The sequence below is a fragment of the Camelus bactrianus genome, chromosome 22 (assembly GCF_048773025.1).
Source record: "Camelus bactrianus isolate YW-2024 breed Bactrian camel chromosome 22, ASM4877302v1, whole genome shotgun sequence".
NCBI lineage: Eukaryota > Metazoa > Chordata > Mammalia > Artiodactyla > Camelidae > Camelus > Camelus bactrianus.
In genome coordinates this window covers 8136713-8162284 of record NC_133560.1, presented here as the reverse complement: position 1 = coordinate 8162284, position 25572 = coordinate 8136713, and the positions used below count along the sequence as shown (strand labels likewise).

At 36.1% G+C, this 25572-nt stretch overlaps 1 protein-coding gene across 1 annotated transcript in view; it reads left to right on the top strand.

Moving 5' to 3' along the window:
- Window positions 1–25572, top strand: part of FAF2 (Fas associated factor family member 2) — a 44949-nt gene that overhangs the window by 5492 nt on the left and 13885 nt on the right. The window contains exons 2-3 of the mRNA XM_010946211.3: window positions 18991–19059; window positions 24008–24142. Of these exons, the coding sequence (XP_010944513.1) occupies window positions 18991–19059; window positions 24008–24142 (204 nt within the window). The remainder of the gene's footprint in view (window positions 1–18990; window positions 19060–24007; window positions 24143–25572) is intronic.

Sequence of the window (25572 nt, the reverse complement as noted above, 5' to 3'; positions counted from 1 at the left end):
TTTTCTAGTTCTGTCTCTTGGGCTCTTTTTAATAATTTTATTGAGGTATAATTCACATACCATAAATTGACCCTTTTAAAGTATGCAATTTAGTGGGGTTTAGTGTATTTACAAAGTTGTACAACCATTACCACTGTTTATTTCCAGAGCATTTTCAACACCTTAGAAAGAAAACCATGCTCATTAGCTCACCATTCTCTCCTCCTAACCCCTGGCAACCACTAATCTATATTCTGTCTCTATAGGTTTTGCCAATTCTGGACTATTGATATGAATGGAATCATACACAGCCTTTTGTGCCTGGCGTCTTTTCACTGAGCATAATGTTTTCCAGGTTCATCCATGCTGTAGCATGTGTCAGTACTTCATTCCTTTTTATGGCCAATAATGTTTCATTGTGTGGATAAACCATCATCAGTTGTTGGCCATTTGTATTGTTTCCACTTTTCAGCTGTTAATATTAATGCTGCTGTGAACATTTGTATACCAATTTTTGTATGGACGTGTTTTCATTTCTCCTAGGAGTAGAATTGCTGGGTCACATGGTAACTCTGTTTAACTTTTTGAGAAATTGCAAAACTTTTTCCAAAGGAGTTACACCATTTTCCCTACTGGTAGTGTGTGAAGTTTCCCGTTTCTCCACATCCTCACCAACAGTTGTTAATCATCCATCCTTGAAACCATCCTACTAAGTGTGCAGTGTTACCTCGTTTTGATTTGCATTTTCCTAATGACTGAAATGATGTTGAACATCTTTTCATATGCGTGTTGGCCATTTGTGTATCTTCTTTTGGAGATAAAAATTCAAATCCTTGGTCCATTTTTTAAAAATTGAGGTGTAGTTCATTTATGATATTGTGTTAATTTCAGGTGTACAGCAAAGTGATTCAGTTATATATTTTTTTCTGGTTATTTTCCATGATAGGTTATTACAAGATTAAATACAGTTCTCTGTGCTATGCAGTAAATCCTTGTTGCTTATCTATTTTATGTATAGTAGTTTGTATCTATTAATCTCTTATTCCTAATTTATCCCTCCGCTTCTTTCCCCTTTGGTAACCATGAGTTTCTTTTCTATGTCTTTGAGTCTGTTTCTGTTTTTATATAGATATATTTGTATTATTTTTTAGATTCCACATATAAGTGATAATCATTTAATATTTGTCTTTCTTCATCTGTCTTACATCACTTAGTATGATAGTCTCTAGGTCCATCCATATTGCTGCAAATGACAATATTTCATTCTTTTTATGGCTCAGTCATGTTCCATTTTGTGTGTGTGTATAACATCTTTTTTATTGACATACAGTTGATGTACAATATTATATAAGCTACAGGTGTGCATATAGTGATTCACAATTTTTAAAGGTTATGCTCCATTTATAGTTATTATAAAATATTGGCTGTATTCCTTGTGTAGTACAATATATCCTTTTAGCTTATTTTATACATAATAGTTTGTATCTCTTAATCTTCTATCTGTATATTGCACCCCACCTTCCCTCTCCAATGGTAACCACTAGTTTGTTCTCTGTATTTGTGAGTCTGTTTCTTTTTTTATCCTACTAGTTTGTTGCATTTTTTAGATCCCACGTATAAGTGATATCTTACAATATTTGTCTTTCTCTGTCTGACTGATTTCACTTTGTATAATACCTTCCAAATCCATCCATGTTGGTTTAAATGGCAAATTTTCATAATTTTTATGGCTGAATAGTGCTCTATTTTACACACACACACACACACACACACACCTTCTTGATCCATTCATCAGTTCATGGACACTTAGGTTGCTTCCATATCTTGGCAATTATAAATAATGCTGCTATGAACATTGGGGTTCATGTATCTTTTCGAATTAGTGGTGTTTTTTTTGTTTTGTTTTGTTTTAGTTTTTGTCTTTTCTTTTTGGATATATACCCAGGAGTGGAATTGCTGAGTCGTATGGTAGTTCTGTTTTTAGTTTTTTGAGAAACCTCCATACTGTTTTCCACAGTGGCTGCACCAAATTACATTCCCACCAGCAATATAGGAGAGTTCCGAAACTTCTCCACATCCTTGCCGTGATTTGTTATTTGTGTTCTTTTTAATGATAGCCGTACTGAGAGATGTGAGGTGATACTTCACTGTGGGTTTGATTTGCATTTCTCTAATAATTAGTGATGTGATGATCTTTTCATGCCTGTTGGCCCATCTGTATGTTTTCTTTGGAGAAATGTCTATTTAAGACTTCTTACTTTTTGACTGGGTTGGGGTTTTTTGTTGTTGTTTGGTTTTTTTTTTGTTGGGTTTTTTTGATAGAGTTGTATGAACTATTTGTATATTTGGAATATTAACACCTTGTCAGTTGCATCATTTGTAAATATTTTCTACCATTCTGTAGATTGCCTTTTCGTTTTGCTGATGGTTTCCTTTGCTGTGCAAAAGCTTTTAAGTTTGATTAGGTCCCATTTGTTTATTTTTGCTTTTATTTCTTTTGCCTTGGGAGACTAATCTGCTGTGATTTATGTCCAAGATTTATGTCCAATGTTTTGCCTATGTTCTCTTCTAGTTTTATAGTATCATGTCTTATATTTAGCTCTTTAAACCATTTTGAATTTATTTTTGTATGTGGTGTGAGGGGATGGTCTGATGTCATTGATTTACATGTAGCTATCCAGCTTTCCTAACTCTTGTTGAAGAGACTGCCTTTTCTCTGTTATATATTCTTGCCTCCTTTGTCATAGATTAATTCACTGTGGGTGTGGAGGTTTATTTCTGTCCTTTGCCCATTTTTTAATTGGGCTCTTTGTCTTTTGTTGTTGGGTTGTTAGGGTTCTTTGTAAATCCTGAATACAGGTTCTTTATCAGATATATCATTGGCAAAAATATTCTCCCATTCTGTGGGTTGTCTTTCATTTAATGGTGTCTTTTGAAGTTTTTTAATTTTGTGAAGTCCAGTTTACTTATTTTATCTTTTGTTGTTTGTGCTTTGGTCATATCTAAGAAAACCGTGGTCTAATCCAGGGTTACAGAGATTTACACCTGTTTTCTTTTAAGACTTTTGCAGTTTTAGCTCTTTCATATAAGGCCTGATTTATTTTTAGTTAATGGGTGTGAGGAAGGGGTCTGACTTCATTCTTTTGCATGTGGATATCCAGTTTCCCAAGCACCATTTCTGGAAAAGAGTACTCTTTATCTATTGAATAATCTTGAAACCCTCGTTGAAAATCAATTGACCATAACTAAGGGTTTATTTCTGGACTCATTTCTAGTCCATTGATCTGTATCTATCCTTACGCTGGTACTACACTGTCTTGACTATTGGAGTTGGGTGACAAGTGTGAAATCAAGGAGTGTGACTCCTCCAACTTTGTTCTGGATCCCTTTCAATTCCAAATAAATTTTAGGATCATCTTAGCAGTTTCTGCAAAAATGGCAGCTAGGACTTTGATAGGGATTACTGTTAACTCTGTAGATCAGTATGCGGAACATTGCCATCTTAACAATATTAAATCTTCCAGTCCATGTGGGAAGTCTTTCCATTTGTTTAAGTCATCTTTAGTTTCTCTCAATGATGTAGTTTTTTGTGCACATATCTTGCACTTCTTTTATTAAATTTGTTTCTCCTTGTTTTTTTTTCTTTTTGATGGTACTAGAAAGGAAATGTTTTCTTAATTTTATTTTCAGATTTTTCATTACTAGTATATAGAAATATAACTTGTATATTGGTCTTCTGTTTTATAGCCTGGTTGAACTCATTAATTCTCTATTAGCTTTTTTTGTAGGTTTCTTAGTTTTTCTGTATACATGATTATGTCATCTGTGAATAGATAACTTTTTTTCTTCCTAGTTTCCAATCTGGATGTCCCCCCACTCTTTTTTTTTCCCCTTCTTGCTTAATTATTTTATTTTAGTACAGGGTTGAATAGATATGGCAAGAATAAACATCCTATCTTGTTCCTAATCTTAGGGGATTCAGTCTTTGACCATTATTATGTTAGCTGTGAGTGTTTCTCAGATCAGGGTGAGGGAGCTCCCTTCTAGTCCCAGTTACATTTTTATCATGAAAGGGTATCTTGGGTTCTTAAAAGGATTATATGAGACCATGCATGTGAAGTCCCTGTTAAATACTAGGACTTTATCAAAAAAGGGGCAGTCTTGGAGAATGTTCAACTGTATGCATATTCTCTTACCTTTCTCTGTATTTTTCCAGAGAATATTTAATAAAGGGTAGAATTGAGAATTTGTAAAAATATTATCCTTTTTTAAAGTTGCAATTTAGAAGGTAAATACTTAGCAAGTACCCTAATATATACTTGAAGGAGCGCAAGTCCTCTTCATAAAGGGTACATATAGAAAAGGTTTTACATACAGACGACTAGTCTGATATTTTTCAAATATACAGACTTACCCCTGTGATCTTGGGATTAAAAGTGTTAACAATTAAGCTTTGTAGAGTTTTTTCACTTGAAAATTCAAATTTAGCTTACAGTTTTAGTAGCCTTAGAGATAACATTTTCCATAAACTTAATATTAATATGTTACATTTCATTAGCTTTTACCTAGCTGTTTTACATACAAAATGATGACATTCTAATTCTTTCTTCCCGTCTTTATTTGTTAGTAGGGATTCCTTTATAAAGATACATGTTTCTTCACCTCTTCAGTTACACTGAATAATAGTATGTATAATAAAGGCAGGATAAATAAACATTGATTCTTTCAGTTATTTCTTAGTTTTTAAATAATGATTTCCTAGCATTCTCCAAAAGTAACCAATGAGGGTTTTTTAATTTGAATTTTAAATTTTTAAAGTTTACAGTAAACTCCTGAATGTAGGCATATTTGCTGTATTACATTTCATTGCCATTGTGCTTGTTAAGTCTTAGATTGTGCCATCTTTGACTCTTTTTCCTAAAGACTTACCATAGTGCCATGGCCCCAGTAGACTTTGGTAGCTTTTTTAGTTGTTTGACATTATGTTTGACTCATCTTGTGCATTTTCTGCCTAGATCTAGAATCAGCCATTTCTCTAAGAAACTTTGTTTCTTTTTGGTAAGAAATGATATTTAGATGCCACAGGTCTGGGTGCTGAGTGCTCATTGCTTTTGGGTTGGTCTAGAACTTTTTAGTTAATAGAACTAGGAAATACATGTAATATATAACACGGACATATATTTGTATTGTTTCATGATAAAACAATCTGATACTTCAAATTCAAATTCAGGACTACCAGTTCAAATTTGGCACCTCATTTTACCCCTCTGCTTTCTCCATGCCAAAAAATTTGGTTCTTAATGAGACTAACATAATTATTCATTTGCATTATTACATAATCACCACTTAACTTTCCCCAAATAATAATACACATACTAGTAACAACAATGTGATTATTTTAAACAATTTAAGTCTTTTTATTGCAGAACATATATAGTCAATTAACTGTGCTTTAAAGTCATGTGGGACAGTTTGACTTGGCATAGTTATGCTACATTTGACTTTTGCTTCTGATATTTAGGAATTGTTGCTGCAGCTTTATTTTTTTGAATTTTGTTTTATAAAATAGCTACATGATTCCAAAGTCAGATCTACATGTAAAATATATTTAAAGAAATCTAACTTATTCCTTTCCCTTTTACCCTGTTCCTTGCCTACCCCTACAGATAAGCTTAGAATTAAAAAAAAAAAAAACCTTTTAAAGTATAAGTAATATTTTTAAAAAGATAAATGGCAAGGTATGTTACACACGTTTCTCCAGCTGACTTTTATACCTAATATCGCCTGGTGATCACTGCATAGCAATATGGGTAATTATTTCTCTCGTATTTATAGCTATGTCATACTCTATTGTATGGATATACCATAATTTAGCCCCTTATTGATGGATATTTGGGTTATTTCTCATCTTTTGACTGTAGTAAATAATACAATAAGTAGCCTTGTGTACCAACTTTTTATTTTTTGTCAGTGTGTCTTTGGGATAGATTCCTAGAATGATTTCAGGGTAAAAGGGTTAAATGCTTATATACATATATGCACATGAGTATGTAATGTCGTTAGATACTGCCAAACTTTCCTCCATGAGGTTTGTACCATTTTGTATTCTAGAATTTATGAGGCTCCAGCAACCTCACCAACAGAGTGTGTTTCAAAGTCAGTATAGTTTTAATTTACTTTTTTCTTATGAGTAAGGTTGATCAACTTTCCATATATTTAAAAGGCCGTTTGAGTTTATTTTTCTACGAATTGTCCACTTTTTCTTACTCACTTTTCTAACAAATTGTCCTTTTTCTTCTGTATTAAAAAAAATTTTTTTATATATTAGGAATATTAATCTTTTGTCTTTGAAATAAGTTCCAAATGTCATTCCATATCATTCCCAGGTCTTTCACTTTGCATATGTTGTTTTTTAACTTTTTATGCAGTCAAAATTTTATTTATATAATACAAAATCTTTTCCATTATTGCTTATGACTGGTTGTGGTTAAAGTCTTGCCCCACATTCAGGTAACAGAAGAATTCACTTGTGTTTTCTTCTAATATTTGTATGATTGGACTCTTAAAACTCAACCATAAAGAAACAACTCAGTTAAAAAGTGGGTAAAAGATCTGAACAGATATCTCACCAAAGAAGATATTCAGAAGGTGGTAAATAAACATGAAAAGATGCTTATCATCAAATGTCATTAGGGAATTGCAAATTAAAAGAACAATGAGATAGCGCCACTCACCTATTCGAATGGCTAAAATCTGAAACACGAAATGCTGACAAGGGTATGGAACAACAGAAATTCATTCATCACTGGAGAGAATATAAAATATAGTACAGCCACTTTGGAGTAGTTAGACAGTTTCTTACAAAGGTAAACGTAGTCTTATTATATGACCCAGCATATCATGCCTCTAGATATTTACTTTAGTGAAATGAAAACTTACGTCCACACCTGCACACAAATGATTATGGCAGCCTTATTCACAATTGCCAAAAATTTGGAAGCAACCAAGATGTGCTTCAGTATATTAAACAAACTGCGGTACATCCATACAATAGAATATTATTCAGTAAAAAAGAAATGATTTATCAAGCGATGAGAAGACATTGGAAGAACCTTAGATGAATATTGCTAAGTGAAAGAAACTAGTCCAAAAAGGCTACATACTGTGATTCCAACTATATGACATTCTGGAAAAGACAAAACTATAGAGATTATAAAGATCAGTGGTTGCCAGGGATGGGGTTTAGAAAGGAGGGAAGAATAGATGGAGCACAGGGGATTTTTAGGGCAGTGGAGCTATTCTTTATGGCACTATGATGATAGATACATGACATTATATATTTGGCAAGACCCATAGAATGTACAGCACAAAGAATGAAACCCAGTGTAAACTATGGACTTTAGTTAATAATAATGTACAGCTAAAACTAATGTATACAGCATTGCTAGATGTTAGTGATGGGGAAGCTGGCGGTCAGGGAGGGAGTATATGGGAATTCTCCATAGTTTGTATTCAACATAAAACTGTTCTAAGAAATAAGATCAAGGGAAGGGGAAAATAGCTCAGTGGTAGAGCACATGCTTAGCATGCATGAGGTCCTGGGTTCAATCCCCAGTACCTCTGTTAAACAAATAAAAATATACTCTTAAAAATATTTTTTAAAAAGAAATAAGGTCTATTAATTTTTTTTAAACTGTGTTTTCCTCATTGCTTTGAGATGTCTGTCAATACTTAATTTCTGTACGCATTTGGGTTTCTCGATTTTCTTTTCTGTTCCATTGGTCTTTATATATACGTATATACTATTCATAATTATAGACTCTTAAATTTTAATCTTGCAGGCTTGTCTCCCTTGTTGCTCTTTTTCAGAGTTTTCCCAGATTTTCTTGCTTATTTGCTTTTCCAAAAGAATTTTATACTCAACTTCTCAAAACTGAAATTTTAATAAATTTGTCAGTGAATTTGAGGGGATGTGATTGACATATTTATGTTGTTGAATATTCTTTTTCAAGAACATGGTTATGTTGTCTTAGAAGCTTTTTTATATACATCTTTGTGTAACAGTTACAGGCATTTGTGATCAAGTTGGTTCAATTTTGGGGTTATCCAGAATGGGCTAGGCATCAGTGTTTGTTTATGCATTCCTAAGTGTTTTAAGGAATAACATTTGTGTAATTGGCAGAGTAGTATAAATGCAAATTACTCAGTAGAGGATTATCTGTACTGCAGATACTCTTTTAGAAGCATATCTTCGAGGTGGATATTGATAAAGATTAATTTTGTCAATTTTCTTTTGGGCCATTTGAGGCTCATTTGACATATTTAGGAAATCTTACTGGCCATTTCTCCAATATTATATTTTTCTTTAAAATGAATTGCAACACTATAGTAAATTAATAAAATTGAAGATTTGATGTTAACTGCTTCTAGTTGTGTGTGTGTTTTATGAGAGTGCCAGAGATGATAAATAGCAAAATCACTGAACACTGAGGTGCCTGTTAGCTTTAGATTTTCAACCAAGGAAATTGTGAAAATTTTCTGTTTCCTGGACTATATTTAGAAAAGAAAATGTTTTCATGCTAAATATCTGGGGAATTTTTTTTCAGTATTTATACATGTATATATGTATTAGTGCTTATAAATTCCTATTGGAGTTAAATAAAAGTCAAAAAAAATCCACTGCTCTCAATTAATCCTCCACTCTCTGCATTGTCTACCCTAGTTCACACTTCATTTCCCCATTGGACTATTTCAATAACTGTACTGGTGCCCCTAATGAGAGCCTCTCTCTTCAATTTAGCCTTCCTACTTTTTCCAGAATAAACTTTCTAGCAAGGATTTGATTGTGTCATTGTGTTAAGATTTTTCATTTGCTCTGTACTGATTAGAGCAGCATGCAGTCTTCTCTTTGCATCTCATGATATGGCTCATACTTCACCATCCAACTCCATAATTTCACCTTTTCTATTGTTTCCAGTGATGTTTTAAATTTCCCTTAACATGAAGTTCTTTCTCATGCCTCTGTGCCTCCATACATACTCCTTTCTTGCCCTGAAACACCTCCTTTCACTAGTTTGCAGCTCAGAATTGTATCTTCCCTAGTCCCCCAAAGACTCTTCGATTTGTTTACTACTGGTGTATGGTCAGTCATTATCATAATAATTTAATTATTTACATGTCTTTTTACTCCACAAAGTTGTGGGGAATCAGGTCTGTGATTTCTGTGTGGTGCTTGCTGCATGAGGCTCAGTTCATGTTTGTTGAGTGAATTTAATAACTCACTAGGAATCTCACTTAGCCAGAGGGGCTTTGTTGTGATGTTTTTCTTGATGCTTGTTAGTGTCTCTCTTTGCTAAAACAATTCTAGCAGCTTTTAGTATCTCATTTTTAGGACAAAGGGAAAAACAAAAATTCCAGTTAACCACATTCTCATCTTTGCAGCATGGTATAGAGGAGAGAGCTCCATATTAGGAATTGCACCATTTGAGATCTTGACACTTAATCAGTCCTTCTAGACCTCAGTTTCCATACTTGCATAGTGACTCTAATATATCTCATTTTACAGAATGTTGTAAGAATGGATAAGAAAGCACATAATACAGTGCTTGGCTTATAGAGGGTTAATAAATTGAATCTAAATCCTAGAATACTTTATAATGTCAAATTTTGATTGAAAATTTATTTAACTAAATTTAAAAGTAAATTAACATTTTGTGACTTGATATTAGATTATATGTATATTCACATATACATACATAGACACATCGTATGCATGTCAAATTTTAGAAATATGATTTCAAGCTGTTTTGGAACATACGTAATAGCAGGTGTTGACCTCCAGGGTAAGGAGAGAAGATTCAAATTACTGTAGTCAAAAATGAAAATGGAGACATTATTACCAATTCTGCAGAAATAAAAAATTATTAGAAGAGAGTACTATGAACAATTGCCAACAAGTTGGATAACCCAGAGAAGGTGTACACATTCTTAGGAAAGTAAAACCTCTCAAGACATTTTGAATCACAAAGAAATAGAAAATCTGAGAAGACCTGTAACTGTAAGATTGAATCTGTAATAAAAAATCTCCCATCAAAAAAAAAGCCTTGGACGTGATAGCTTCACCGATGAATTTTACCAAACATTTAAAGAACTAATTCTAGTCCTTCTCCAACTTTTTCAGAAAGTTGGAAAGGAGAGAACACTTTCTAACTCGTTTTATGAGTCCAGCATTACCCTGATACCCAGATACCACAAGAAAACTATAGACCAGTTATGAAGTTAAATTTTCTTTTCCTTTTAATTAAAGGCAGGATTTTGCAAAGCCTTTAAAAGGTGTATTGGGAATTTCCAAAAGGGGAATTTGATATGTAGCATTTTCCAGTCTTATTTGACACCAAATCCTTTGTCCAGAGAACAAATCTCTACCTATTAATTGTTAACCCTGGCCATAAATAAAAGTTTTTTATACATCTATGAGCTCTTATTTAGCTACCAGTAGGTACAGTGAAGAAAGGAGAGACCAGGAACAAGACCTCATGCTCTGTGACTTGGGGAAGCTTGTTCACTTCACTAAGCCCCAGTTTCCTTTTGTGCAAAAAGAAGTTGAAATATTGTCCTCAATTTATCTTTATGTGAAAATTTAAAACGTTTTAAAAAGATATCTTATTCTCAATTGAACAAAAGTTTTGTTGAAATTTTCCAAATTGAGGATTTATGGAAAACTTCTTGTTTTCTAACATGAATTAATTAAATAATAGTGGGAGGCAGTATAGCACAGGAGACAACCTGGACTTCAGAGGTAGTTATTCCAGGTTTCAGTCTCAACTCCACCACGTATCATTATTCTTAGACAAGGATATTCTTAGACAAGGTACATGATCTTGAATCCATAGGTTTCTCAATGATGAAAATGAGGGCTTTATTACTTACGGTGCTTATTGCATAGTAATAGGTGCTTAGTAAATGGAAACTGCTGGTATTTAATTTGGTGAATTAGTAATTAAATAATGATCTAGGTTTATGAGCTTTAATTACAGATCAGAGCCTAGGTATGATCACTTCACTTCCTGGAGGGACTTCAAATTCCATTTCTCCTGCCACTCCCAGAGGGCATACTGCTTATTGCATAAAGCAAAGCTGTTTGTGTGGTTGGAAGGGGAGAACAAAGATCTCTGCTTTTTGCCAGGTTTGTCTCCGGGAATAACTGAAAGCAAAAGTTGAAACATGCATCCTCAACAAGCTAGAGCCAACAAGCTGAGTGGGATTTACAGAGTAGATTTCAGCTGAGATTTCACACTGACCTCCCCTCCTACGGTGTCTGTTAGTATAAACAGCTAAGGTGTGGGAAGAGAAACATTTCTTAGGTAAGCACCCATGATTACTGTGGAGTGATTAACTCTAGTTACCCAATCCCTATCCATATAATTGAATGAGACATCTGGTTAAAACATTGTTTGTGATGACTTCCTTGAGTCATACTTAAGCAAGAGAGAGATCAGGGGTCACAGTATTTTGGAATTAGGTCACCGCGTGGTGTTGATAGCCTCTTACCTTCTGCCTTGGGAGAGAAGGAAGTTAGACGAAGGCTGGCGTAGAAGAAGGATATAGAATAGCTCACACACTTTTCCTCCAATCTATCCTGTTCATTTTGCTAGAGATTGATCAGGGTTCGGGGTATTTTTTTGCCCTAAAGATAAATACTGCCCTTCTACTAATGCTGTCAGTCAGTTACACTTTTGTGTAAATTGTTGTAACTAAATGTGGTATTATGCTAAGTCCTTGGGAGGACAATTCATGCAAGAGGAGTTAGCTCTAAGGGGAGGAGTAAGCAGGGAAAGATCATCTTAGAGTAAGGGATATCTCAGTAAGACAGACTTGGATGGATGGCCCAAAAGGGGATTTGCAGGAGACCTTGGCCCTGAGAGATTAGAGGGAGCAGGAGGTCCCAGAGTTAACCTTTCTATACATCAAAGCTGTTTTGTCCAATGCCATCTTAAGTCACCTCAAATGTCTGTGGATCTAAATGTAAACTAGAGTTCTAGCAAGGCAGTTAGGAGAGAGTGCAGATTTAGCTAACCTTTACTGAGCACTTGTCGTATGCCTGAATTAGTGTGGAGTGCCCTCCACACAATTCTTGAAGAATCTTGGTATTCTTAGCTGATAATGGGCATGATGGCAGTATCTGTCTCATAGGATTGCTGAGGAAAATGCAGTGAAGATGGCTAGCGTGGTTCTCACACAAAGTAGGAATAAATGAGTGATGACAAGAAACATGCTTAAAAACTAGAGAGGGATACAGAAACCAAAGTTGACCATTACCATGGGGGCAGGATCCATTCTTACATTTTCTACTGTATGCTAAGTGAGGCTCTGCACTGGGTCTTGGGGATAGAGAGATAAGAGTGCTCTTCTCAAAAGAAAGTTCCTTTTTTTTTAAATTTTTTGGGGTGGGGGTAATTAGATTTAAAAGAAAGTTCCTTTTAAAAGAGAATTACAGCCTGTTGAGTTCTAAAGAAATTAGTTTGGGAGGAACTTGAAACCGGTGACTGAGGTTATTAAATACAACATTCTGTCTACTTCCCTGTTTCACCTCTTCCGTAAGTGCTTATAGCAAAATGTTATTGCTAAGGAAAGAATTGGTAGCAAAGTTAATGCGGTGTCTCCGGCCAAAGCTGCCGTATTCTTTCTTTTTGAACAAAGCTAGCATTGCAAAACTTAATTGGTGCTGAAATGGCTATTGGCTTGAGACATTTAGCTTTTGACTCATGTTGAAAGCAGCCCTATTCAGTATAAAATGGAATAAGCCTTTTGAAGTGCATTTTAACAATATGTATCAAGAGCTTTAAAATATGCACATTCCTCTCAGGGAAATTTGAGACTGTGAAAAAAATGCATATTTCTTGGCCCATAATGTTAACTGGATCCTAAGAGGGGAAATCCTAAATACAGAGAAACCTGATAAACAGAAATGTTCATCAAAGTGCTGTTTTAATAGCAGAAAATCAGAAGCAGTTTTAACATCTATATGTATATTGTTTTAGCCAATTGGAATATTATATAACCATTAAAATGGTTATAAGACTAATGCATAAGGGACTCCTTGGTAGAATAAGTAAGAATGCTCAGATTTGTACATATATAGGAGAGAGGAATTTCAAGAAGAAGAGAAAATAGAGAAAGCTCCCCAAACCTTGACTGTATGCAGTGATGTGAAAGCTGGGGCTGGTTACAATGTGGAAGGAGTAAGGTGGAAAGATTGGTTCCCAAGCCACAAGCGAAAACACCAGAAGAGTCCTACAGACATCAAAGTGCAAAGGTGAATAGATTTTTCATAAGATGCTTACAGTCCAGAAAGGAGAAGCAAAGCCCATTAACCAGTCCGTGTGTGTGTGTGTGTGTGTGTGTGTGTGTTTGTGTGTTTGTGTATGTGTGTATATATATAAAGTTTGAAAGGGAAATTGGATCAAAACTCTAAATCCTCTTCTTAGAGTGTGGGTAACTAGAAGGAAATATACTAAAATGTTAAACAGTTGATAGTGGTTGTGACCACAAGGAAACTTCCCCCTTCCCTATCTTTCTCTAGTATTTAAACTTTCTTAACCTCACTTATACTAGGTTTTAAAAAGTATAAAACAGAGAAAACCTAGGTAGCCAACCCTTGTCCAGGTTTATGAGTGCAGCTGTTTTCAGACAATGAGTGCCAAGTGAGTCTGGCATGTTTTCCATTTGCCCCTGTGAGAGGTCACTGGCCATCCTGGGGCTAGCACTGAGGGCAGGGAATCTGTTCCCACACGACGCACTGAGCATCTTGATGGAGTAAATAAGTGCATTTATCTGTGTTTAGCAGTCTGTTTCCACTTTTTCTCCTAATCTTTGTAAACACTTTCCTTTACCAAAAATAAAATTTTCTCACTAAGATGGGCAAAATTATTTCAACAATTTACCTCATTCTTAGTAAATAACACTATCATCTCATTTACTTATGAATCAATCTTAATATTTCTCTTCCACTTGCACACATTATCCACTTTCTTCAGCTCTACCTTTACAGGATACCCCCAATCTATCCTCCTCCTCCCCTCTTCACTGCTACCATCTTATGCTGAACCACCATTCTCTTTCCCTTGGACTCCTTGCTGGTGTCTTGCTCTCTTTCATGCCCTCTACAATTAATTCCTCACACAGAAGCTAAAATAACTTGAAAAAAATCTACATATGGTCATGACACTTCTGCTGAACAGAATTAAATTAAGGCTCGGGTTAGTGATTTTCAACCCTGGCTCTACAGTAGAATCATCTAGAAGCTCCCTCCCTCCCAGGAAAAAGTTTACCTATGCCTAGACTGTACATTCAGATAATCTGATTAAATTGCTTTGAGGAGGGGAGGGCTCTAGTCACCTGTGGATTCCCCTCTGGTGCTTTGGATATGCAAGCAAGGCTGAGAAACTGCCCTAGATGAATGTTGTCTCCCCTGCCTACCCCTCAGACCTTATCTACCAACTTGCCAAGCTTGTTCTGTCTCAGGTGTGTCCCTCCTACCCCAGTTTTTTTTTTTTTTTCTTTTTGAGTAAACTTTTTTTATTTTAGAATAAATTTAGATTTACAGAAAACTTGCAGACGTAGTATACGGACTTCCCCATCGTCACTCGGTGCTCCCTGTTAACATCTTGCATGATTGGTTGGGCACTTTTGTCACAATCAGCCAATGTTATTGCACTGAAGTATTGACTAAAGCCATACTTTATTCAGATTTCTTTAGTTTTTACCTAATGTCCTTCTTCTGTTGCAGGATCTCACCTTGCATTTAGTGACTATTGGCTCCTCTTGGCTGTGACAGTTTCTAGGACTTTCCTTGTCTTTAATAACTTGACTGAGGAGCGCTGGTCATGTATTTCATGGATTGTCCCTCAATTGGGATTTGGCTAATGTTTTTCTCATGATTAGGCTGGAGTTAGGGGTCTGAGGACCAAGACCACAGGGTTGTAAAGTGCGTTTTCATTACATTTTATCAAGGGTGCCTACTGTCAACATGATTTATCACTATGATGTTGACCTTGGCTGGGTAGTGTTTGTCAGGTTTCTCCACTATGAAGTTAAATCTTTTTTCTTGCTTTTCCATACTGTACTCTTTGGAAGGAAGTCAATATGCACAGCCCATACCAAAGGAGTGAAGAATTATAATCCACCTCCTTGAAGGCAAAGTACCTATTTACATAATTACTTGGAATTCTGCGCAAGATGTTTGTCTGTTCTCCCCCGTTTATTTATTTATTTAATCGTGTATTTCTATCTGTCTGGACTCATGGATGTTTGTTTTGTTCTTTGGATTATAATCCAGTATTACTTCGTGTTGCTCAGATTGTACCAGCTTTGGCCACAGAGTTCTTTCAGTTGATTCTGATTCCTGTATCGCTTCGATGTACCCCCATCCTTGTGGGGTTTATGAGTGCTTCCTTTCTTTCTGGCACTGCAAGATGCTCCAGTGTTAGAACCCCAAATCTGGGCGATGTGTGTGCTTGCTGCTGGCGTGTGTGTTGATCCTAGGTGCTCTCAGCTGACAGAGCAAGGATGTGAATGTACTAAGCTAGCTAGTTTTGTATGCAACCATCTGTCTGTAATAAGTTTAAGCATGAGTTGACTCAAATGTCTTCAACTCCCATCCATTACCACATGGATTATTCTGGCCTTCTCCCCGTGACTGTAACTTCCCACTTCAACAATGAGAAAACTGGCTCCCATGATCTGTTTACTTAATTGTTCAAGTCCAGTATATTTATATAGATACAGTGGCTTCAGAATTAACACATACCCCCATGTAAGACCACTCTGTCAAATGAAGCGTCGTGCTTGTATGCGGTTCCTTTTGCCTTTAATCTTACGGACTCCACACTCATTTCCAGCTGCTTAGGTCAGCACCTTCCCCCCCACCCCTACTCCCTTCAGTGAGGTTGTTTCATATGTATTTTTTTGTCTCAGAGTTTTTGCATTTGTCCTTCTGCCTGGACATGTTTCCCCACGGTTAGACCTTTATCTTTCATCAGATCTCTGAAATGTTACCTCCTTGGAGGGACCTTCCTTGAGCACTCAGTCCTAAGGAATCCCCTAGCCTAAATTGTTTTCATTTATTTGCTCTGTGTGTGTGGCTTCTTTTGGTCTCCCTCTGGTAGGAAACAAATGTAATGAGAGCAGGGACTACATCTATGTCCTGGATGTCTAGAATACTGGCTCAGTGCGTATTTGTTGCTATATGAATCAATAGTCCTGTCCTAGACTATGGCTGGTGCTTGTCTTTAATATTCATCAGCAGTGGTTGAAAGCAGGCTTGTTCAGTTAGGCTTCCAGTTTACCCTGATTCACTACTTACAAAAGGATTTTGCTTGCAAATTAGGTTATTTCAGTATACTGAAGATGTGCAATTACCCTGATTATTCTGTCCTACAATGTTTATAACCCTTTTTTAAAAGTTATTTTAATTAGTGAATTACTCTCTCTAGTCCTGTGTACAATTGTACAGTATCTGGCTGTACATTAGAATCAGCTGAGAAGCTTTTTTAAAAAAACAAACCAACCCTGATTCTCTGGCTCCATCCCTGACTTATCGCCAGGAAGATTCTGCAAATTTGCATTTTTAACAGCTATCTTAGGATCTAGTAAAAATATTTGGAGTTTAAAAGTCTCAGGGCATTAATGTACAATGAGATTTGGTGAAAATGTCTGGAGGATTTCACTTTATAGCTATGATTGTTGAAGCTTATACTAAAACATCTTTTTACCTTGGACTAACTTTTTCTGCAACCTTTTTAGCCCTTACGATGTGCTAGGTATTGGGGAGCATTGTGTATAGATGAATCCCAGACATTGCGCTTAAGGAGTAGTAGAATGAATGTAAATAGTTGTGAAAGAAGGTAGAAAATAATAGGTACATGAGGGAGGTAGAAACATTTTTGGTATTTAAAGGCAGAGCGGTCATTCACACCCTGAGAAGGTAAAAATAAAATCCAGTTCTTAAAGAGAATGTACAGAGGGAAGGTGGAACCCTGGACATCCCTGTTCTCCGCAGGGGGCTGTAAGGAAGTCAGAAGTTAAAGGGGAAGCCTGTTACAAGCCAGAAGGCAATAGCCAAACTGGTAGGAGAGGCCTGGGAAGGTCAGGAACCAATATCCAGATTATCAGAGTTGTCAAAGCCAAGAGTCCTTACTAGAGCTTTAGAGTTCTTAGCAGAGCTTTCCAGTTGAAGTACTGAAAATTTTACAGTATTTTAAACATATAATTTTATTAGCGAAGTTTATGTACTATTTGTGAATTTTAAAAAAAGGCAATTGCATACCTAAAGAATGCAAACTTCAGTTTTTGTTTTGTTCTTTTAAGCTCTGGCTATTCAGTCCAAATTAAATCCCTCATGTTGCACATAAAGGAAGCTAAAATTCAGAGTTAAAATGTGTCTGGTCCATGATCACAGGATGCAGAACCAAAGAACCTCAGGCTCCTGACTCACAGGTGCCTGTTAACACGTTCTTGTCAGGTTGAGCTCAGTCTCTTTTTGCTGTTGGTTGCTGATTGTTAAGAGGAATTCTTTGAGGGCAGAGACTGTGTTGTATTCATCCCAAAACCCTGGACAGAGTAATACACAAAGCAGACAGTAACAATAGATGTGTGTTGCATGAAAGGATGGATGGATGGGTTTGGCTTTTGTATTTGACCTGGAAGGAAGGCTAGGATTTAGCTCTGTGGCAATCCTGGTCATTAGATGTACACGTGGACTGTTAGATTTGTTGAGTATTGGACACCTAAGGGGAAGTAGAAAATAATATAGAAAGCTAGGTTGGGGTCACATTATAGGAACACTTGAGTGCCAAACTAAGGATTCTGTATTTTATTATCCAGTCAACTGAAATGTTTTGAGCAGAGGAGTAACAGACACACACCCAGACACAAAAAGAGACTGGGGGCAGGGGAAGAGTTAGGAAGGAAAGAAATTTAATTTGACAGTTCACTCAAGATGTTATAAAAGCTTGATTAAAGGTGCTGGCTCTGGAAATGGAAATGTGGTTGTAGATATACAGAAAACAGACTTGATTACTGATGAAGCGTAGAGTTCAAGGGATAGAGCGCACTCAGAGATAAGGCTGCAGTTCCAGGTGTCATGTTTGCCTGTGTATTTTGGAGGGTGGTGGTGGTGGTAACACACATGGTGGTTTTAAATAGTGCTGATGCCACATCTAGGTGGAAATGTGGAATAGGCTCTTGGGAAAGTGCTGCTAAACTTGAGAAGAGATGGTGGGTCCGGAAATTAAATTAGGAGTTATTTGAGTAGAAAGGATCATTGAAGGCTGAGGATTAAATGAGATTGCCAGAAAAAGACAAAAACCAAGGGCACATCCGTAGGGAAACGCCTGCATTTAGAGGGAATGGAAGAAGAGGAGCCAGAGAAGGAGCTTTGGTCATAGACAAAGTGAAACTTGAGAACAGTACAAGGAGAACGGAGTAGGGAAAATTCTTACTGTAGGGAAACGTCTGAATTACAGGCCCTTTTTAATAAAAAGTTTTGTACAATTTATAATATAAGCTAAATTATGTGGCAGTTGGTAAAATGATGTAAGTTAATGACCAGCCTTGCATTTTGCAAAAAAACCTGCATAATTATATCATTATGTATTATAAACAGAATAGATGGTTAGCATTAAAGAATATTTTGTTGGACCCAGAGGTTGAAGAAATCTTTTATTTTTAAACTTGAATTTGAGATAGCATTGCTTTTAATCAAGTAGTCTTCTTGATTGAAGTTTTGCAAGACAGGAAATTTTCATTTTTGTTTCAATGGGAGTAATATCTATAATAACAGAGTGAATAAATTCTGAATAGTGAAGTTTGACCATGTTTGAACATCTGCCTTCAACACTTCTTAGTGTATTTTCCCAGCAGTATTTATAAGTATTCTCTTAGCAGTAAAAATATCCAGTAAGTACTGTCATTTTTTTCCCTAAGCAACTTTGTTCTTAACTTTCTTTTCAGGATCTGACTGGCATAGAATCTATGGATCAGTGTCGCCATACCTTGGAACAGCATAACTGGAACATAGAGGTATAGTAGGATTCATTCTGAGCTGCTTTCTTTTTCCCTGGTCTGATAACAGATCTCAAAGACATGTATTTTTTTTCACAGCATGAATCTCCTCTCAATAGATTTTTTTTTAAAATGTATGACTTTTTGGTCTTTAAAAATAAAATTTGTGCAAGATGAAGATTATAATCGAAGTTTATAACATCATAGAAGAGGTTGTGACCAAATCCCTTAATATAGTGTCCCTCCCTCTTTATTTTTTTCTTAATGGCCTTTGGAAAAAATACTGTTTTTTATGTTTGTTTTATAACCAGATACCATAATGTGAGCCTTCTTATTACCTATTTTATAATTTAGTTTTTGGATTTTCTAGGTAGTTGTGTCATGTGCAACTCAATGTTGTTTTTTTTTTCAGTATATGGGCCTTCTGTTTTACTTGATCATTGAATTGGCTAGAACTTCAGAACAATCTCAGTTAATAACTGTAGTAGCAAACGTCTTGTCCTTACTATAATGCCTCTAGTGTTTGATCATCAAGTGTGATGTTGGTCATTGTTTTGAGATAGAGCCGCTAGAATATAAGTAACTTCCATGAGAGCAGAGGGTTTTGGTTTTTGTTTTGGGTTTTTTTGGTTTTGTTAACTGCTGTGCTCCCAGCATCTAAAATTGAGCCTGATACATCATAGGCTCTCAGGGGGTATCTGTTGACTGTTTTTCCATCCTGGTATAGTAATAGTTTTATATCAAGAGTGGATGTTGACATTTGTCAAGGATCCTTTTGATCTCTTTTTGAAATTCTGTTTTAGTTACGGTATATTATTTGAATAGGGTGCTGGATTTCTGAAAATATATTCCTAAGTGATACTTAGTTATGCAGCACTATTTTTGAGGAATTAAATTCTAGGGCCTGGCAGTATACCAGCAAACAAGACCAAGTCCCTACTCCCATGGAGTTTAATTCTAGGTAATTGTAGTTTGTAATAAATGCTACAAATGAGTGCAGAAAATGTAACCGAGAAGATCTGGGAGGTTATTTTAATAAGTAAGGCCTTTCTGAGGAGGTTATATTTGAGCTGACACCTGAGTGATGAAAAGGAATGATGACTGTGAGAATTCAGGGGGAAATGCATGTTGGCAGAGGGAATGATGTTGCCCTGTGTGATGCATTGGTGCTCTCTCTCTGTTAGACTTTGATTTCAGGCATATGCTGGCTTTAAAAAAATGACTGACTTGGTAAAATGAGTTGAGAAGCATAAATAGCAAAGATTTGAAAGACAGCACTTGAAAACTTATTTTTGCCTATTGTTTATTAACTTCTTCGTGTTTTTACCCATTATTCATAATCTGTTTCCTTCTTCTTTCTTAATAAGCTTTCTTAGAAAAATGCTTTTTCCGTAGAGATTTTCAGTGATTTATGGTACAGGCTGTACAAAGCAGCACGTCTTTTACTCTCTTCTGTGTCTGCTCTGTTATCCCCACTTCTCCTTATTTTCTTATGCTTTTTTTCCTTTTTTAAAAATGATACTTGCTGGAGACTAGTTTTTAATTTGATTGTTTTATTTATAAAAAGCTCTTATATTTATCAGTTCTTTTTTTCTGCTTATTTATTAAGCAAAATCTAATTTTTTTTACACTTTTGTATGATTGTCTTTTTTTTAGCATCTTGATTTTTGCTGGTTTTTTTTTTTTTAAGAATACAAATTTATTGGTACGCTTGCATTTACGGCTGTGGATTTTCTTCTGAAAATACATTTTAAAAGTTTTGATTTTCTTCTTTGGCCCAAGAGTTATTTAGGAATACTTTGGAATTCCTGTTGGCTTTTTAAAATTTATTCTTTTTATATTGATCTTTCATTTTATTTTTTAATATAACATTTATATATTAAGGAAGTTCTTGTGATTTAATAATATTCCTTATTATGAAATAAATATTTTTAAATTAAGTGTTTCAAACTTAGAGAAAAATACAGAGATAAAAGGGACAACCATGTACCTACCATCCAGCTCCTGAAAACCAGACATTTTGCAATGCTTGTTTCAAATTTCTTTTAAACAGATATGGATAAAATCAAAGCCCCATGTACATTGCTTGTGTGTTGTCCCAGCCCGCACCCCACCTCCTCTCTTTTTTCTTTCCTAGAAGCAACCACTGTTGACAACTAGGTGTTTATCAAGCAGTGTGTTTTTTGTGGGATAAGGGTTTGGTGTCTGCATTCAATCAAGCTTATTAGATGTATGATTATAATCTGCTATTTTTTTCTGTTTACTTATTAATAAGACTACTTGACATGATGAACCTGAATGTGGTTTTATAGATTTCCTTATTTCCCATTGATAATGTCTTTTTTTTTCCTAATTACAAAAATAATACATGTCTGCAAAAAATTTAAAACAGAATTTATAAAGTTGAAAATGAAAGTTCTTGGTAACCATACTCGAGATAACCACGTTTGACGTTTTAGTGTATTACATGTCCTTCCAGACTTCCTTATGTGTACAGCTCTGCTAGGTGTGCTGACAGAGTGCATAAGCTTTCCCAGTGTTAGTAACAAGTGTATCAAAGAGAATGCTTTTCTACATGCTGTGGAAAGGCCTACGTGGTGCAAGTAAAATGCACTAATTCTATGTTTATTTTGAGAGGGAGACATTTTCTAGCTTATATATAGTTTGACTATTTTATTTGACACATACAGACACATAGCTGTGAGAACTTTCTTGTAATAATACCTTTTGTTAATATCAGGTGATACTTATTACTTTAAATTTAAATTTGATTTATTGCTATTGCTGCTCCTCTTTTATTTGTTGGTTTACAGTTACTCTGGTGTAATATCAATCATTCTTTAACAGGAAATGACATAGAAATGTTAAAAACTTGTTGGAAAAGTACCCATGCACACATGCACACTCACACAGGCAAATATTTCCAAAAAGTGTAAATAAGACAGTGCTCACCCTTAATCCCATCATTTCTGGTAGCTAATGATGTAATAACGTCTTTTTTACATGGTTCTTGATCATTTGTGTATCTTCCTTGGGGAAATGTCTATTCAAATCCTTTGCCCATTTTTAAATAGGGTTGTTTGTCTTTTCATTGGTGAATTCTGTATGTATTCTGGATACCAGACCCTTATCAGATACATGCTTTGTAAGTATTTTCTCCCATTCTGTGGATTGTCTTTTTTTTTTCAAACCTTTCATAGAATGAGGAAACAATCTCAAACTTAGAGAAAAGTTGTACGTACAGTACAAAAATTATTTTTTCTTAAACCAGGGTAACTTGCCTACCGGATGTCCCATCACCACTAGTACTTTGGGGTGCATTTGCTGTAACCAGGACTGCGTAACCACAGTGTATGGGTTGTCTTTTGACTTCTCTGATGCACAAAAATTTTTGGTTTTGATGAAGTCTAGTTTACCTATGTTTTTTTCTTTTTGTTGCTTATATTTTTAATGTCTTGTCTAACAAATTACTGCTTAATCCAAGGTCACAAAGATTTTCACCCATGTTTTCTTTTAAGAATTTTATAATATCAGCTGTTACATTTAGGTCTTTAATGTATTTTGAGTTACTTTTTGTAATGTAGTGTGATTTAGGCTTCATTATTTTGCACGTGGATGTCCTGTTGTCCCAGTCCCATTTGTGGAAAGACTGTTCTTTACCCATTGAATTGGGTCCTCATACTTGAAAACATGAAACCTAGAGGACTGCCTGAAGTTAACCACTTGGCAGAGTTGAAAGCCAGCTGTCAAGGTCATACGAGTCCTCCAAAAGACCACCCCCACTTCTGACAGCAACTGCAAGTTCAGGGCACTCCTAAAACCGTCAGATTTTGTAGTTCACTAGAAGAGCTCACTGAAAGCTATTATAACTCACAGTTACTGTTTATTACAGGGAAAGGAGACAGATTAAAATCAGCTGAAGAAAGAGACAACGTAAGGCAGAGTCTTGAGTTCCAGACACAAAGATTCCATACTTATCTCATGGAATGAGGGCATGTTACCCTCATGGCATAGATGTATGACAGTATATATGAAGTATTGCCAACCAGGGAAGCTCACCTCGGCTTCCAGGTCCAGAGTTTTCACTTGGGCTTCATTACATAGGCATGATTGATTTGGTTGGTTGCCTATGTGACTGAACTCAGTCTTCAGGTTGACTGGTACTGCATTACTGCAAGTCCCGGCCTAAATCACATGGTTGGCCTTTCTGGGGTGGTCAGCCCCATCCTAAGATCCCATAACAAAGACACTCCTGTCAGGTGTGGCACAGGTTATCTCCAGGAGGCAAGGCAAGGACCAGGCTTTCCTTTGGGTAAGGCTGAATTTTTTACTACACTGGGACAAATACCCATTTTCAGGAGCTGAGTTAGGAAGGGACTAAGATTTTTTTTCACTAAGCATCATCTGTTGCCAAGAATTGTATTAGAAACTTTATGTATGGTCACCTCATCAAATTGTCAAACCCCGAGAAATACTGTTTCTTCATTTTGCTCATGAGAAAACTGAGGCTTATAAGCCACGCAGCTTTTCCAAGTGGTAGAGTTAGATTCAGACCCAAGTTCCTCTACTGCAAAGCCAAGCCCTCCGTCAAAAACACCCATCAGAACTGCTCTGTCGCACAGCTCTGGGGGCACTGCCTGCATTGTATTTTCTGCTGACGTTTTTCCTCAGGCTGTTACAGTGAAGCACCTTGCATCCCAGCCACTCTAAGTAACACACACCACTTGAATAAAAGCAGTGTGCTTGCTTATAAATGGAGCATCCAGGCAAGTTGCTTGGACTATTCTACTGTGGGTGAATTCTGAAGCCATCACCACAGCTTGCCCGCCTCCCACCATAAGTTAAAGGTCCATGAGCATATACTTCCTGGTGGCCTGTTTTGAAACACTGAGCAATGGTTGCCTCGTCTCTTCTAGTCTGATGAGAGCATCACTGAAGCTCTTGCTACTTTTTTTTTTCTTCCCAGGCTGCTGTACAGGACAGACTGAACGAGCAAGAGGGTGTACCAAGTGTTTTCAACCCACCGCCATCCCGACCCCTGCAGGTTAATACAGCTGACCACAGGATCTACAGCTACGTTGTCTCCAGACCACAACCAAGGGCAAGTTGTTTCATCGCTGGAACCTCCCGTTTTTATTTTATAAGTTCATTTACCTGGTTATGGTGTTCTCTGTATGATAGGACCGAAGGAAATACTCAGAATGTAAACCTGTTAGCTAGACTAGCTCCTTGGCAGATTTATTGGATTTATCATTTTTCCTTGATTCCTTAATGAACGATAGAGTAACTGTCCTTTTTTTCCCATTTCTATGCCAGTTATTTGAAGAGTTTCCTTTGCCTTGTTTTGAGTAATAGTGCTTTATTTACATGTCTAAAAATGTTTGCTACATGTTTAATAGAGCTTCAGCTTCTAGAATGTTACTGAATTCTTTGTTGCTTCCTTTTGCTTAAGTTTATGCTACGTCTAGGGAAGAACTGTGGGGGCCTTGGCCATATCTTTGAAATTAGTCTTGAAGGGCCAGTAGCAAGGAGGTGGTTCAGTTAAATTCGCAGGCGTTTAAGAGTGCCCCAGTGCACTTGGTATTTTGCTGTTGGAGATCTAGAGAGGAACAGAGGCGTTCTTCCCCCTTCAGATTATTTGCAGTGAAATTAGGTAAGTCAGGTGTGTGTACTGATAAATGAATTCCAAGGAGCTTTTTGGAGTTTCTTTTTCTTATTCTTGGAGTTACGTGCACCTCTTACACTTGGATTTAGAATTCCAAGAAGGCACCTCCTTTACCCTTGCAGCAGCTGGAATTTACTCCATCATCCATCATCATACCTCTTTGTGGAATATTTGGCAGTGTTTTAAAAATGGAGTTTCTAAGTAGTTGCTCTGGGGTATTCTGAAGCAGAAGAGCAGAGATTCCTAAAACAATTACATGACCCAAGGGGTCCTTCTTTGTGTGCCCAATGTTTCCTCACTTTGTTTTGGGCTTTACTAAGTATTTGGGTCCCTGATGTCCACTGTGGAGCCTCTGAGCTCTCTGGCCATGGACACAGAGAGGGTCTCAGGTTAACACAATATGACGTATAAGAAATGCTTTGTAAACTTTAGAGCCCTTTATCTATGCTAGTTAATAATAAGAGCAGCAAAAATCAGTGTTGTTAAAATAATAATTAACATTATCATCACTAAGATTAGCAGCTATATGGAGGTTTATAGTTATGGTTAATATAATTATGTCATTTATATACAAATGCCCAGGGTAGTAATAGTGGTTATCTTTCTTGTTATTTTTAAATACTGTATTTTAGTGTGTTAACTCTAAAAGGGAAAGAATGAAAATTTATGATTTGGGGAGGAAAACTTGCAGTTGAATTTGACAGTATAAGTAGCAGGAAAAAAAGTGTTGAAGCAAATTTAATACAAAAATTATTTGAGAAAAGGAAAATATAATAATGTTAGATGAAATGAGGTCAAAAGTAGTTGGTTTTTAAGAAGCATAAGGTGCCCAGAAAGAGAGAATCACTTATTGCAGAGAGAGACTC